The sequence below is a fragment of the Mobula birostris genome, chromosome 27 (genome assembly GCF_030028105.1).
Source record: "Mobula birostris isolate sMobBir1 chromosome 27, sMobBir1.hap1, whole genome shotgun sequence".
Taxonomy (NCBI): domain Eukaryota; kingdom Metazoa; phylum Chordata; class Chondrichthyes; order Myliobatiformes; family Myliobatidae; genus Mobula; species Mobula birostris.
The window spans coordinates 7,910,700-7,925,234 of NC_092396.1; the positions used below are offsets into that span (position 1 = coordinate 7,910,700).

Genomic DNA, 14,535 nt, shown 5'->3' on the forward strand with positions numbered 1-14,535 from the left:
ACAGCAGCAGGAATTGAACCCTGATCGTACAGCTGGCACTGTGAGAGTGTTACGCTAACCCCTATGTGTTTATTGTAAGGTTTTCAGTAAAGGATTACACTGCCATGGTGGTATCTCCACCACTAACCAAGGTGCTAATTGTTGTAACTTTAAAATAAGGACTGAATCAAGTAGAGAAAATAAGGGTTAATTGTACTGTTAAGCAGCTTAAACCATTGACCTTTTTGGGAAGGTGTCATATTAGAAGATGTATCTATGTAATCACCCTGAATTTTTCAAACAAGTGCAGGTGAGACATCCAGGTGTATAATTCCTGACAGTTTGATGGGGCTGCAAACGATCAGTGTTACCCACTGCAACTACCCTGTGGGAGAACACGGGCCACTTTCAATTGACACCAGTTATATTTGGGAGTAAACAAAGGTTAACTTGTTGGAACAGCAACAGTTACTCTGCATGCTGAACACTGGTAATTGTAGCTTACATTTTGAAAAGGTGGGTAGCTTTGGTCAATTATCCTACTGTTTCAAATACTCTGCAGACGTCTTTCAGCCAGGATTGGTTCTACGTTATTTGCAGACAAATGAGAAAGTCATTAAAACTATCTTTTTATTCATAGATTAATAGAATAGAATATTACAACACAGAAACAGGTCCTTCAACCCATCTAGTCCATGCTGAACTGTTAATCTGCCTAGTCCCATCGACCTGCATCCAAACAATAGCCCTCCATACCCCTCCCATCCAAGTATCTATTCAAATTTCTCTTAAATGTTGAAATCGAACCCGCTTGAACTACTTACACTGGCAACTCATTTCAACTCTCACCACCACCTAAGTGAAGAAATTTCCCATCATGTTCCCCTTAAACATTTCATCTTTCATCCTTAACTCATAACCTCTAGTTCTAGTCTCACCCATCCTCAATGAAAAAAGCCTGCTTGCACTTACCCTATCTATACCCCTCATAATTTTATATATGGTTCAGAATTAAAAGATTGGAGGCACAGAATGCCTCAAAATATAGAATGCACAATGTTTTAATGGATGGAATTGTGTGCTATTATATTCCTACAGGATGACAATTCCTAAAAGTGAACTGGGAACAAAGGAGAAAGTGGGAGTTTTGAATAGACGAGAAATATGGATAGATGGGTGCAATATGTGCAAAATGCTGGAGGAACTCAGCAGGTCAGGCAGCATCTATAGATAGTTATTAACGTCCATAGATTCTGCCTGACCTGCTGATTTACTCCAGCATTTTGTGTGCATTGCTCTAAATTTTCAGCATCTGCAGAATCTCATTTATGGGTAGATTGGACTTCTTTTCTTTTGGCAAGGAAGTTAATAACTTGGTGTATTTTTTTATAATGCTGGATCATCTATTTTTATTGCTAATCTTCTTATCCATGAAACTTGTTCCTTCTTCTTTTAGTTTATTGATACATGTATTCTGTTTTGTTGTCCAATCTCTAACCAAGGACTTTGTGGAAGTATCTTGTGGAAGAGTCTTCTGGGATTAAGCCTCACTGCAAACGTGGTCTTCACATCACTCTACATCTATCAAGGCCTGCACTGATGAGAAAGCACTCAAGCACATGTTCTGACCAGAGATTTCATCCAATCATCTGCTCCTTGACACAACTCTATACTACAGATGAATATTGCCTTTCCGTTATGCGTCAGCCATCTCATCACCCTTATTGAAGATCAGTAGGTTGTCGGCAGGTTAGGAGGAGGAGGGGGCGGGTGGATATCAGGCTTTTAGCCTCTCCATGCTGATTGGAATCTGCCTTCAGTTCTTGCGCTCCTTTAATTTTTAAGAAACACATTGACTGGTGCTAAGCATGCAGACAGCAGCAGGTATTAATGTGGCGTACTACTGCATCGAGGCAAGAAAAAGAAAATGCAATCATCTATTTGTCATATGATTAACTTGACCTTTTTATAATACGTATTTCAAGGCTGCTGCAGCCAAGTTTTGTTTAAAGGTTCATACCTGTAGAGGACTTTTTTTCAATCCGTGGACATCTATTTTTGTTGCTATTGTTGTTGAAACCTGATAAGCAAAATAGACTCCACATCAAAGTATTGTTCAATATTTACTAACCGGGGAAGAAATGATGTGTGGTAGTAGCAATAAGTAGAATTTAGAGTAGTCTAATGTGTCTAGAATGTTCTATTGATGGACTTTCTCAGTTATTTATATGGACTTGAGTCAGTTGGACACTTCGTGGATATCAGACAAAGGACCTCAATGGGGAAAAAAATGTTTTGTAAAAATGCTGATGGGAAGTTTGGAAAAGCTCTTTACAGCTGGACAACTCGCTTTCTCCATCAGAAGTGGAATGTTCAACACTCCACTTAAGTTTACAGTCTTCAAATTACTCCTGAGGAGGTAATGGCTTGAATAATTCCACCAATGGATAATTCAGTCAGAATTGGGGAAACAGCAGCAAAAGTTACTAAAGAGACACGATTCACTTATTAGGTGGTAGAATTTTTTTTTTTCTTCAGTTTCCTCTTGGAAAGTATTGATCAATCCAGGTTATTGGGTATTAACTCTTCTTTTGGAAGCTTCAAGTAGAGTGATGAATTCCATCTAGATAATAATTTGGACCTGCACCAACAAGGGTTAAAGTTGTACTCCATTATTTCATGAAACAATTTTGACCACAGTAAAGGACATTCTCCGCAACCTAACTAATAAGTTCCAGTAGCTCCTATCTCACTTTTCTTTCGTCAATTGGCTTAATATAGTGAAACATCTAAAATGAATTCAAGTGCAGAACTATTTCTGAAGGTTAAAGGACTGTAGGCTGAGGGCCATCTGAATCATTATTTTGGTTTCCAGGTCGTACAATATGCCTTTATTGTCCATCAATAGGTAAGATGGATGCTTCCAAAGGATATATAAATGTAGACTGATTAATTGTGGTGAAGTTGATTCAGAGGCTGTGAAGTTAACGGTTAATACAAATAAATCCTCTTTCTCAAAGCAGGTTAGAATCAGTATTGATGTGTAAGGCTAACTAATACGGTTTGCTGCTGACCTCTGAAGGACTCTCGAAGGCAGCTTTAAATATTCATTAATATCCCTTTAGCCAAAGTAAACGCTCCTTTTTTTTGTTGAGAAGACTGACCAAGGCCAGTAACGAGTCAAGTGATCAGGCTACGGTTTGCAAACATCTGATCTGTGCAAGGGAAGTGATAGCTTAGATACAGCCATGTGGTTATATGTTCTCATTGACAATCCTTCGGGATTGAGGACATTCTGCTTCCTCTAGAGTGAGGTGTGGAAGATGCTTGCATGTAGTCATTGCAAACCAGCTACCTCATGGTTCTTGACCACTGAGGTCTTGGTTCAATGGTAAGAATGTTCAGGGTGACTGGAGACCACATTCCCCTGCACTGACTTGAACAAGTACAGGGGACACACAATCACTGACTAATTCTGTAACCACATCCAGGTACAGGAGTTCAGATGGGCTTTAGTGGGAGAGAGCTGTGTTGAACTCGAGGGTGAAGGGAAATGAGCGAAGGTTTTGAGAGGGTAAAGGGAGTGAGAGAAGATGGGGTATAGGGGAAGGAGGTAGGGGGTAAAGAAGTGACCGTGTGCAGTTAGATTGTAATTAAGCAGTTGACTCTCTGTATTTGTCGATAAAACTTGAGTTATAAACATGCAGAAAGGTAATGATTCCAAGGGAAAACTTTGAACTAACGTCTGATTCAGACAATTTTACCTTAACCGCTTGTGTTGGCTGCAAACTGCCAGTTGTGTTAGCACACCAGCAATTTATAAATAAATAATACTATTCTAGTGTCCCAGTCAAATTTACTAGTTAATTCTGCCTCTGCAAAGTCCATATTTATTTACCTTAATTTCACTTGTTCCACAACGTAGTAGGTGAGCAGAGGAGCAGTCTCCACAAGTATTGAAACTTGCCACCAAGTTGTTTATCTGCTTCCACTAGAGTGAGCAAAGTAAGAGGCAGAAGTTAAGGCTGTGGCTTATCAACACTGACTCCAGTTCATACTCCTTGAGTCATTCAACATTGCACACATGGGCAATCTGGACACACAAAATGCTGGAGGAAGTCAGCAAGTCAGGCAACATCTATGGAGAGAAACATCGGCTCTTTAGTCCTCTCCATAGATGCTGCCTTACTTGCTGAGCTCCTCCACATTTGGCAGTGTTACTGTGGATTTCCACCATCTGCAAAAATCTCTTTGTGGACCCTCTAGGTCCTGTTACTCCATCTATGACAGGTGCTATTTTTGGAGAAGGTTCTGAGCATCATCCACTAAACCACTTGGAGTTTCAACACTAAATGAAATACTGCCCTCAGTATGACTAAACATCAAATTCTGAAGTCAAATCAGTATTATGTGCTTATTAATGGACCAAATTGCCGTACAGACAATATTTGAGTAATACAGAGAGGAAGCTACATTTGAGGTTGAAATGGAAAAAGAACCTATTATTTTCTGATTGGATAAGATTTCACAAGTTTTTTGAGACCATAGTCTCTATCTCAAACAGCTGCCTGAAACAAAAAGCAAGGAACAGAGCAGTCCATATCGTGATGTCTCCTGTGAATGTTTACATTGTGAATGAAATTAGGTCACTTCAGGCCACATCCTGGTGGAAACCACTGCCTCCTGACCTGTTCCATTCGTACTACTTCTCTTTCGTTAACTTGTCCATAGGTTCCTTACAAGTGAAGCCTCACAAATGCAAACATCTCCCTCAGAGATTGGCCTGGCTTCAAAATACTTGGCTGTTTGTTCCAGTAATTTATCTTTGCTCGCCGTTTTCTCAAAACATAGCTTCCGATCACATCTCCTATAGTTCCTGTTTGTTATTGCCAAAATATGGAATAAGGTTGAGCAAGTCAAAGAAATTTGGACGTGGGAAACCCTGAGAGTAATTACCAATTGCTCCATGTGAAGAGCCAAGTTGGTCGTATACAACATTTCTATAGTGTTACTTTAACTGTTTGTGGATCTGACTCTGGTAAGCATACAGAAGGAGTTTCAGCATCACTAGGAGTGTCTGCTGTGTGCGTAAACTTCCCAAAAGAAGTGGATTATCGTTGGGTTGACTGTGGGCTGTTAGCAAAGTGAATTGCCCACCACTGTCAAGAGACATTGCCTACCTGAATCCAAAACCACAGTTGAAACTTGGAAGGAGCTGCAGGAGGGTCAGACCAGATGAGCACAGGGTTATCACCATCTGCTGTAGGAGCTAAAGGAGATGTATTTCACAGCATCAACAATTACTTGTACTGGTAATGTTTGGGGAAAAAAATAGCAAAAACACCTTGAGAGATGGGAACAGAGGTGCTACATTAAACCAGCTGTCAAAAGCAGTAAGGTCTATGGTCGTCACTAGATTCTGTTAGAACAGAGTAGTTGAATTTGTATAGAATATACCATGACTGTACTTGCTCTCTGCAAGAGCCAACTGCCTATTTCCTCCGTCGTTTCTGATTTTATATTTTTGCCTGGGAAAAATGCGGATTAATGTTCGATTATGTGGAATCTGTTTTTCCTTGAGCCATTTTTATTTATATAAACCAAATGTGCACCAGAAAGAAATTATTTCTCAAGATCTTCTCTGAGATGGATTTGGAAATTGTGCCCTGTCAGTAAGAACATGCTTAACTCTGAAATTAATTTTCTTAACTTACCTATGGAAAACTCTAATTTTAAACAGCACTGTTGCTATCATCTCTGTCTTCTTATGAAACGTTCTGTAACAAGGCTGCAGTTTTTATGTTCTCACATTTAAATCTCCATATGATCAACTCCATTACCATCGTATCCAACCTAATGATAAAGGCAAAGATGATCTTACTGTGAAGATGCAGGTTAAGAGCAAGGTGCTTAATGAAAGGCCAAGCAATGAATCAGAACACCATCAGAGATTGAAAACTATCCAAAGGGGGAAAACCCATAGGGCGAAAGTAATGATGAAGGGTTTACTGACGTTGGGATGGAAAAACTATCTAGAAATTTCAGATCAGAATCTTGAATCTTGGTTTGAAGCAGACTTTGAACTTGATGTTGGGTAAGGAGTACAGTCGATCTATCAGTGGCTCAATAATGACTCACTGGTACACAAACTTAACGAGGGGATGATCGCGGCATTACTTTGAATGATTGGAGTCTGCTGCATGAAAAAAGTATTTCAGTGGCTGTAAAATGGGATGTGATTAAAAGGACTTTATAAGTACATGGTTGTCTGTGTTCCTGTCATTCACTGTTTTTGCAGAATTTTGCTTATCTCATGTCTGAAGCCACTTGAAGGTCACACAGTGGAACTGGACTTTGCCTTGAGCTACCTTTGAACTATTCACAGCCCACAAAAATGATTTTGGAACCCGCAAAAGATTGTCTTTCTTTTAGGAATTTTGTACTCAAACATGGTACAGAAAACATAGAACAGTACAGCACACTACAGGCCTTCTGCCCACATGTTGTGCCAAATTTTTAACCTGCTCTTAAGATCAAGCTGACTCTTCCCTCCTACATATCCCTCCATTTTTCCTTCATCCATGTGCCTATCTAAGAGTTTCTTAAATCTCCCCTAATGTATTTTCCTCTGCCACCACTCCTGACAGTGTGTTCCTTGCACTCACCAATCTCTGTGAAAAGAACTTAATTCTGACAACCCCTCCCCCCCACTATGCTTTCCTCCAATCACCTTTAACTTATTTCCCCTGGTATTAGCTATATCTGCTCTGGGAAAAATTCTCTGGCTATTCATTTGATCTATGCCTCTTCTCATCTTGTACACCTCTATCAAGTTGCCGCTCATCCTCCTTCACTCCAAAGAGAAAAGCCCTAGGTTGCTCAGTTTATCTTCATAAAACATGTCCTCTAATCCAGGCAGCATCCTGGTTCTTTACCTGCCCCCCGTCCCCCCCACCCCAGGGCTTCAGTTTTCCCCCACATCCTAACGATGAGCTGAGTGGTAATCAATGGGCTGCTGTAAGTTGACCCTAGTTCAACAGTGCTGTATGGAAAATGAAAAGCCATCTATTGGCCAGAGCTTACTACTACAGAATAACTGGTGACACAGTGCTCTTTACCAAGATGTGGTGTCCAAATCTTGAATGATTTGGTTCCTGGGTGTCAGTATCTCAGAGGATCTAACCTAGACCCAACATATTGATGAGCTATAAAGAAGGCATAACAGCAGCTATATTTCATTAGGAGTTTGAGGAGATTTGTTATGTCACCAAAAACACTTGCAAATTTCTACAGATGTACACAAGGACGTAAGAAATAGGAACAGGAGTCGGCCATCTGGCCCGTCGAGCCTGCTCCACCATTCAATAAGATCATGGCTGAGCTGACCATGGACGCGTCTCCACCTACCCTCCTTTTCCCCATAACCCTTAGTTCCCCTACTATGCAAAAATCTATCCAACCTGGTCTTAAATATATTTACTGAGGTAGCCGCCACTGCTTCATTGGGCAGAGAATTCTACAGATTCACCACTCTCTGGGAAAAGCAGTTTCTCCTCATCTGTGTCCTAAACTTACTCTCCCGAATCTTGAAGCTATGTCCCCTAGTCCTAGTCTCACCTACCAGGAGAAACAATTTTCCTGCCTCTATCTTATCTATCCCTTTCATAATTTTATAATTATAATATACTGTGGAGAGCATTCTAACTGGCTACACCACCATCTGGAATGGGGAGGGGGGCTACTGTACAGAATTGAAGTAAGCTGCAGAGTGTTGTAAAATTAAAACGCAAACAACAGGAATTCTGCAGATGCTGGAAATTCAAGCAACACACATAAAAGTTGCTGGTGAACGCAGCAGGCCAGGCAGCATCTCTAGGAAGAGGTGCAGTCGACGTTTCAGGCCGAGACGAAGGGTCTGAAACGTCGACTGCACCTCTTCCTAGAGATGCTGCCTGGCCTGCTGCGTTCACCAGCAACTTTTATGTGTGTTGTTGTAAAATTAGTCAGCTCCATCGTGGGCACTAGCCTCTGTGATATCCAGGACATCTTCAAGGAGGGATGCCTCAAAAAATTGACATGCATCATTAAGGACCCCCACCACCCAGGACATGCCCTCTTTTCATTGTCGCCATCAGGAAGGAGATACAGAAGCCTGAAGGCACACCCTCAACAATTCAGGAACAGCTTCTTCCCCTCTGCCATTCGATTTCTGAATGGACATTGAACCCATGAATGCTAACTCATTACTTCTATATATTTATTTATTTACTATAATCACTTTTTTCTCTCTATTATCATGTATCGCATTCTACCGTAGCTGCACAGTTAACAAATTTCACGGCATATGCCAGTGATATTAAAGCCGATTCTGATGAAGCCACAGACAGCTGTGGAGGACAAGCCATCAGCTATATTTAAAGCAGGGGTTGATGGGTACTTAATTAGTAAAGGTGTGAAAGGTTATGGGGAGAAGACAGGAGAATCGGTTGAGAGGGAAAATAAATCAGTCATGATTGAATGGCAGAGCAAACTCGATGGACTGAATGACTGAATTCTGCTCCTATGCCTTATGGCCTCTGGCCTTAAGGACCTTTACCCCCATCACCTCTCAGCTTCTTACTTTATTTCCTCCCCCCCCCCCCCCCAACCCTCCACTGTTTTATTCTGGCAGCATCCCCCTTCCTTTCCAGTCCTGATGAAGGGTCTTGGCCCAAAGTACTGACTGTTTATTCATATCCAAAGATGCTACCTGACATGCTGAGTTCCTCCAGCATTTTGTGTGTGTTGCATCAGATTTAAGGATTACAGTGGTACATGGATTCTATCCCAGACCTGCACAGTATTTGCACCCATATTTGATTATTTTAATAAAATCATTGTCGTAATTTGATGTTTCTCTACTTCCTTTGAAAATATGGTCTGGTTTAGTGACCATGAGGGTAACTGCTCCGTTCGGTTTAAAGATGGATTTAAGATTAACTTTATTTGTCACATATACATCGAAACATGCAGTGAAATGCATCAAATCAAATCAGCAAAGATTTTGCTGGGCAGCCCACTAGTGTCACCATGCTTCCAGCGCCATCATAGCAAGCCTACAACTTACTAACCCTAGTCTGGAATGTGGGAGGAAACTGGAGCATTAAGTCAAGCTTCCCTGTGTGCTACTATCAGGGCGAACCAAAGCAAATCTCCTGCCTGGATCTCTGGCCTGGATAAAGTGCGGCACAGAAGTTAGGAGTTCACACTCCTAGGTCATCTCCGTAACTAAGGCAGTTAACCAATCTCCATCCATGGGAGATAAAGGAACCTGAAAAGTGATAGAACATAGACCAGTACAGCATAGGAACAGGCTCTTTGGCCCACAATGTTGTGCTGAACCAATTAAATCAGTAATCAAATGACCAACTAAGCTAATCTCGAATGCCAGCAAACTGTCTTATATCCTTCCATTTTCCTCACATTCATGTGCCTATCAGTTGAGACCCTCCTTTGGTCAGGGTTGACCATGGATGTTGTGTCCTAGCTGTCTCCATTGTTGTTGCTGCACCGTTAGTCAATACACAAGCCTGGCCAGTACAATGTGGGAAGAAAGCTGTGGCCCATACAGCAGGCTCCCTCTCTCCATGCAGCTGATGAACCCAAAGGAATGACAGAGACCAATACCAGTGGCGTCACAGGAGTTGCCAGTCAGCATTGAATTCAATGTAGGACTGCCTTAGGGACTCCAGCTCCAGATTTTTCCTCAAGATTTACTCCCAAAGCCTCCCCCATGAGCTGCAAGGTAGTGGAGGGTTGAGATCCGAGTTTTCCTTCTCCTAGATGAGTTGCCAACCACGGCTGAGTAGACCTGCCTTTGCCCCTTCTCCTGTCAGTAGAAAATGTTCCGTTGGGCTTACTAGCTGAGCCAAATGTGAAGGCTGGGAGCTGGACTTGGTTATCAGAGGCTCCTTGAGATGGATGCCATTGGGAGCATTTACTAGGTAGTGGGAGCTTATTTCTACTAACCACCCCCCCCCCCAGCTATGACAACCTTAAGGAGCTGTGCCTATCTAAACATCTCTGAAAAGTTCCTAATGTATCAGATACCAACCACTGTGAAAAAAAAACCTGCCCCTCACATCTTCTTTGAAATTACCCCCTCTCACCTTAAATGCATGCCTTGGGAGAAAGGTCCATGCCTGTCATAATCTTATAAACCTCTATCAGATCTCCCCTTAGCCTCCACCTCTCCAGAGAAAACAACTCAAGTTTGTCCAACCTCTCATTATAGCAGATGTCCTCTAATTCAGGCAGTATCCTGGTAAACCACTTCTGTGCCCTCCCAAGCATCAACATCCTTTCTATAATGGGATGACCAAACTCTATACGATGCTGCGGATGTGGCATAACCAGTTTTATAAAGCTGCAACATAACGAGGGGGAAAAAACAGATAATCCATTTTTGTTTGTCATATCATTGCTGTCACTTTGAACTTCTGTGGCTGTTGTCATAAATATCATTGCCAGGACAGAAGTTGCCAGCTGGAACACCAATAGCAGGGTATTGAGACAAATGCCGCCCTTGAAAGCCACGGTTAGTTTCTATTGAAATTTTTAATTTGAATCAAAATCAGATTCATTATCAAAGTCTCTATATGTCACCAAATACTATCCTGAGGTTCATCTTCTTGCAGGCATTCATAGTAGAACAGAGAAATATCATAGAATCAATGAAAACTGCACACAAAGACTGACAGACAACCAATCTGCAAACGATGACAACTGCAAATACAAAAATGATAACAATGAGTAACTAATTAACGCTGAGAATATGAGTTGTAGAGCCTTGAAAGTGAGTCCATCATTTCAGAGGCAGTGTTCACATGTTCATGACAGAGGAGAAGAAGCTGTTCCTGAATCATTGAGTGTGGGTCTTCAGGCTCCCCAAGGGTAGGAATGAAAACTGGGTACAAGATATAGAAGCAGAATTAGGCCATTTCATCATGGTTGATCTATTTTCCCCAGTCTCCTGCCTTCTTCCCATAACCCTTTTTCCCCTGACTAATCAAGAATCTATCAACCTCAGCCTTAAATATGCACAAAGACTTGGCCTCCACAGTCACCTGTGGCAAAGAATTCCACAGATTCACCACTCTGGCTAAAGAAGTTCTTCCTCAACTCTGTTCTAAAAGGACACCCCTCTATTCTGAGGCTGTGTTCTCTGGTCCTAGACTCTCCCAAGATAGGAAATATCCTTTCCACACCCACTCTCTCAAGACCTTTCACCATTTGATAGGTTTCATTGAGGTCACCCCTCATTCTTCTGAATTCGAGTGAATACAGTCCCAGAGCTCTTCATATGACAAGCAATTCAACCTGGAATCATTTTTGCGAATATCTTTTGAACCCTCTCCAGTTCCAGCACAACCCTTCTAAGATAAGGGGTCCAAGATTGCTCACAATACTCCAAGTGAGTCCTCACCATTCTTTATAGACTCTCAACATTACATCCTTGCTTTTATATTCTAGTCCTCTTGAAATGAATGCTAACATTGCGTTTGCCTTCCTCACCATCAAATCAACTTGCAAATTAACCCTTAAGGAATCCTGCACAAGGACTCCTAAGTCCTTTTGTTTTGGATTGTTATATCTTCTCTTCATTTAGAAAATTCTCTTCCCTTTTATTTCTCCTACCAAACTGCATTTCTATACATTTTCCGACACTATACCATCTGCCACTTCTTTGCCCATTTTCCTAATCTGTCTAAGTCCTTCTGTAGCCTCTCCACTTCAAAACTACCTGCCCCTCTATCTATATTAATATCGTCTGCAAACTTTGCAACTAAGCCATCAATTCCATCGTCCAAGTTATTGACATATAATATAAAAAGACCCTTGTGTAACACCGGTCCCAAACAGAATAGGCCCCCTTTATTCCCACTCTTCACCTCCTGCCACTGCTTCATCCATGCTAGAATCTTTCCTGTAATACCATTGCCTCATAGCTTGTTAAGCAGCTTCATGTGTGACCCCTTGTCAAAGGCCTTCTGAAAATTCAAGTGCACAACATCCATCAATTCTCCTTTGTCTATTCTGCTTGTTAATTCTTCAAAGGAATCCAATAAATTTGTCAGGCTAGATTTTCCCTTGAGGAAGCCATGCTGACTACAGCCTGTTTTATCATGTACCTCCAAGTACCCTGAAGCCAAATCTTTAACAATCAACTCCAATGTCCTCCCAATCACTGAGGTCAGACTAACTGGCCTATAATTTTCTATCTTCTGCCTCACTCCCTTCTTGAAGAGTGAGGTGACATTTGTAATTTTCCAATCTTCCGGAACCATTCCAGAATCTTGTGAATCTGAAAGATAATTACTAATACCTCTATAATTTCTTTAGCCACCTCTTTCAGAACCATAGGGTGTACACCATATGGTCCAGGTGACTTATCTACCTTTGGATCTTTCAGTTTCCCAAGCACCTTCTCCCTAGTAATGGCAACTTCACACATTTGTGCCCCTGATACTCTCGAACCTTCAGCATATTGCTAGTGTCTTCTGTAGTGAAGACTGATGCGAGATACTTATTCAGTTCATCTGCCATTTCCTTGTCCCCATTACTATCTCTCCAGCATCATTTTTTCAGCAGTCCAATGTCCACTCTTGCCTCTTGTTTATGTACCTGAAGAAACTTTTGGTGTCACCTTTAATATTATTGGCTAGCTTACTTTCATACTCCATCTTTGCCTTTTTTAATTACTTTTTTAGTTTCCTTCTATTGGTATTTGAAAGTTTCCCAATCGTCTAACTTCCCAGTAATTTTTGCTCTATTGCATGCCCTCTCTTTTGCTTTTTGTTGGATTTGACTGCTCTTGTTAGCCAAGGTTGTATCATCTTGCCTTTAGAATACTTCTTCCTCTTTTGGATGTGTACATCCTGTGCCTTCTGAATTGTTTCCAGAAATTCCAGCCATTGCTGCTCTGCCGTCATCCCTGCCAGTGTTCTTTTCCAATCTTTCTTGGCCAGCTCCTCTCTCGTACCTCTGTAATTCCCTTTCATCCACTGTAATACTGATACATCTGACTTTAGCTTCTCCTTCTCAGATTTCATCTTTACCCTAAGCTCTCTAATGCATTCCAGTTCATTGCACGGCACCCAATCCAGAGTGGCCCCTAGTGGGCTCAACCACGAGCAGCTCTAAAAAACCATCTTGTAGGCATTTTAAAAATTCCTCCTCTTGGGATCCAGCACCAACCTGATTTTCCCAATCTACCTGCATATTGAAATCCCGCCATGACTATTGTAACATTGCCTTTTTGGCATGCATTTTCTATCTCCCATTGTAATTTGTAGACCACAGACTTGCTACACTTTGGGAGTCTATATATAACTCCCATGTGACCCAGATGGAGAGGGTTCTAAATGTTGGATGCTGCCATCTTTTATCTGTTCATTTTATTTTAGAGATACAATACAGAACAGGTCCTTCCAATGCAATGAACTGCACAGCAATATGCTGATATATTCCAGGCCACCAGAAAATGCTTTAGCCAATGCTTTCATTTTGACCACACCTAGATGACCGGCATGTAGCCCCTCTAACATTTTAACTCTCCGTTTGGATGGTACAACAACTCTCAAACCCCACATAAAGCAAGTTCATCCTGGTGCAAAAATCGGGGATCTGACATTTCTGCTGCATATTCCAGCTATTTTGGGTTGCCAAGTAGATCTGAGACAACATGGGGTCTTTCCTGGTTTCCCTTTGGATCATCTCTGCCAAAAGAGGGATACTTTAAATTTGCATTAGGAGCATCCAACATTTCAAGAGTAGTGCCCTCTTTTGTAAATGTTTCAGGTATTTCCTTTTCCAAGGGTAAAAGGGACAATCCATCAGCATTTCCATGATTAGTTGTCCTCTTGAATTCGATCTTGTAATTGTGTCCTCCAAGAACCAGAGCTCATCTCCGCATTCATGCTGCTGCTGTTAGTGGAACCCCCTTCTGTGGACTGAAAATGGACACTGGAGGTTGATGATCAGTGAGGGTAAACTCTCCCATACACGTACTGGTTGAAATGTTTGCATCCCAACCCAGTCTCAAGGCCTTTCTGCCAATCTCTGCATAACTTTTCTCTGCAGTGCTAAGGGAATGTGATGCCAAGGCTTTGGGGTGTTTGGTTCCACCACTCATAACGTGACAAGACCACTGTACATCTATACCATAAGACAAGACTTCACAGGTAAGCTTCAATGGACGATGTTTAGTGATTCCATTCAATTTAGTATCAGAGAATGTATGCAGTATAAAACCTGAAATCCTCATTCCTCGCAGACATCACAAAACAGAGAGAAAACAATACAAAGAATGAATGCTAGGACCCCAAAGCCCCTTCCCACTCCCACACTCAAACAGAAATGAAAGCATCAAATTGCCCGCTCCCCCGTCCCCACTCACTCCAACAAAAGTATCAGCACCCCCCCATACACTACCCACCATGCTGTCAATAGCAAATCCCCAGAGCCTGTGTCCTAGAGGCCATCAAAAACTACTGTCCATCCCAACACTTCAACATC

General features: G+C 41.7%; 1 protein-coding gene across 4 annotated transcripts in view; it reads left to right on the plus strand.

Moving 5' to 3' along the window:
- Positions 1 to 14,187, plus strand: part of tmem201 (transmembrane protein 201) — a 184,835-nt gene extending 170,648 nt beyond the window's left edge. For 3 of the 4 annotated variants that reach the window (XM_072245174.1, XM_072245172.1, XM_072245175.1), the window contains one exon: positions 1,482 to 6,223. In XM_072245174.1, coding sequence (XP_072101275.1) covers positions 1,482 to 1,579 — 98 coding nt within the window. In that variant the 3' untranslated portion in view covers positions 1,580 to 6,223. Of the gene's footprint in view, positions 1 to 1,481; positions 6,224 to 14,100 lie in introns of those variants that run through there. The other variant, XM_072245173.1, reaches the window with a different exon arrangement.
- Positions 14,188 to 14,535: the final 348 nt, after the last annotated feature.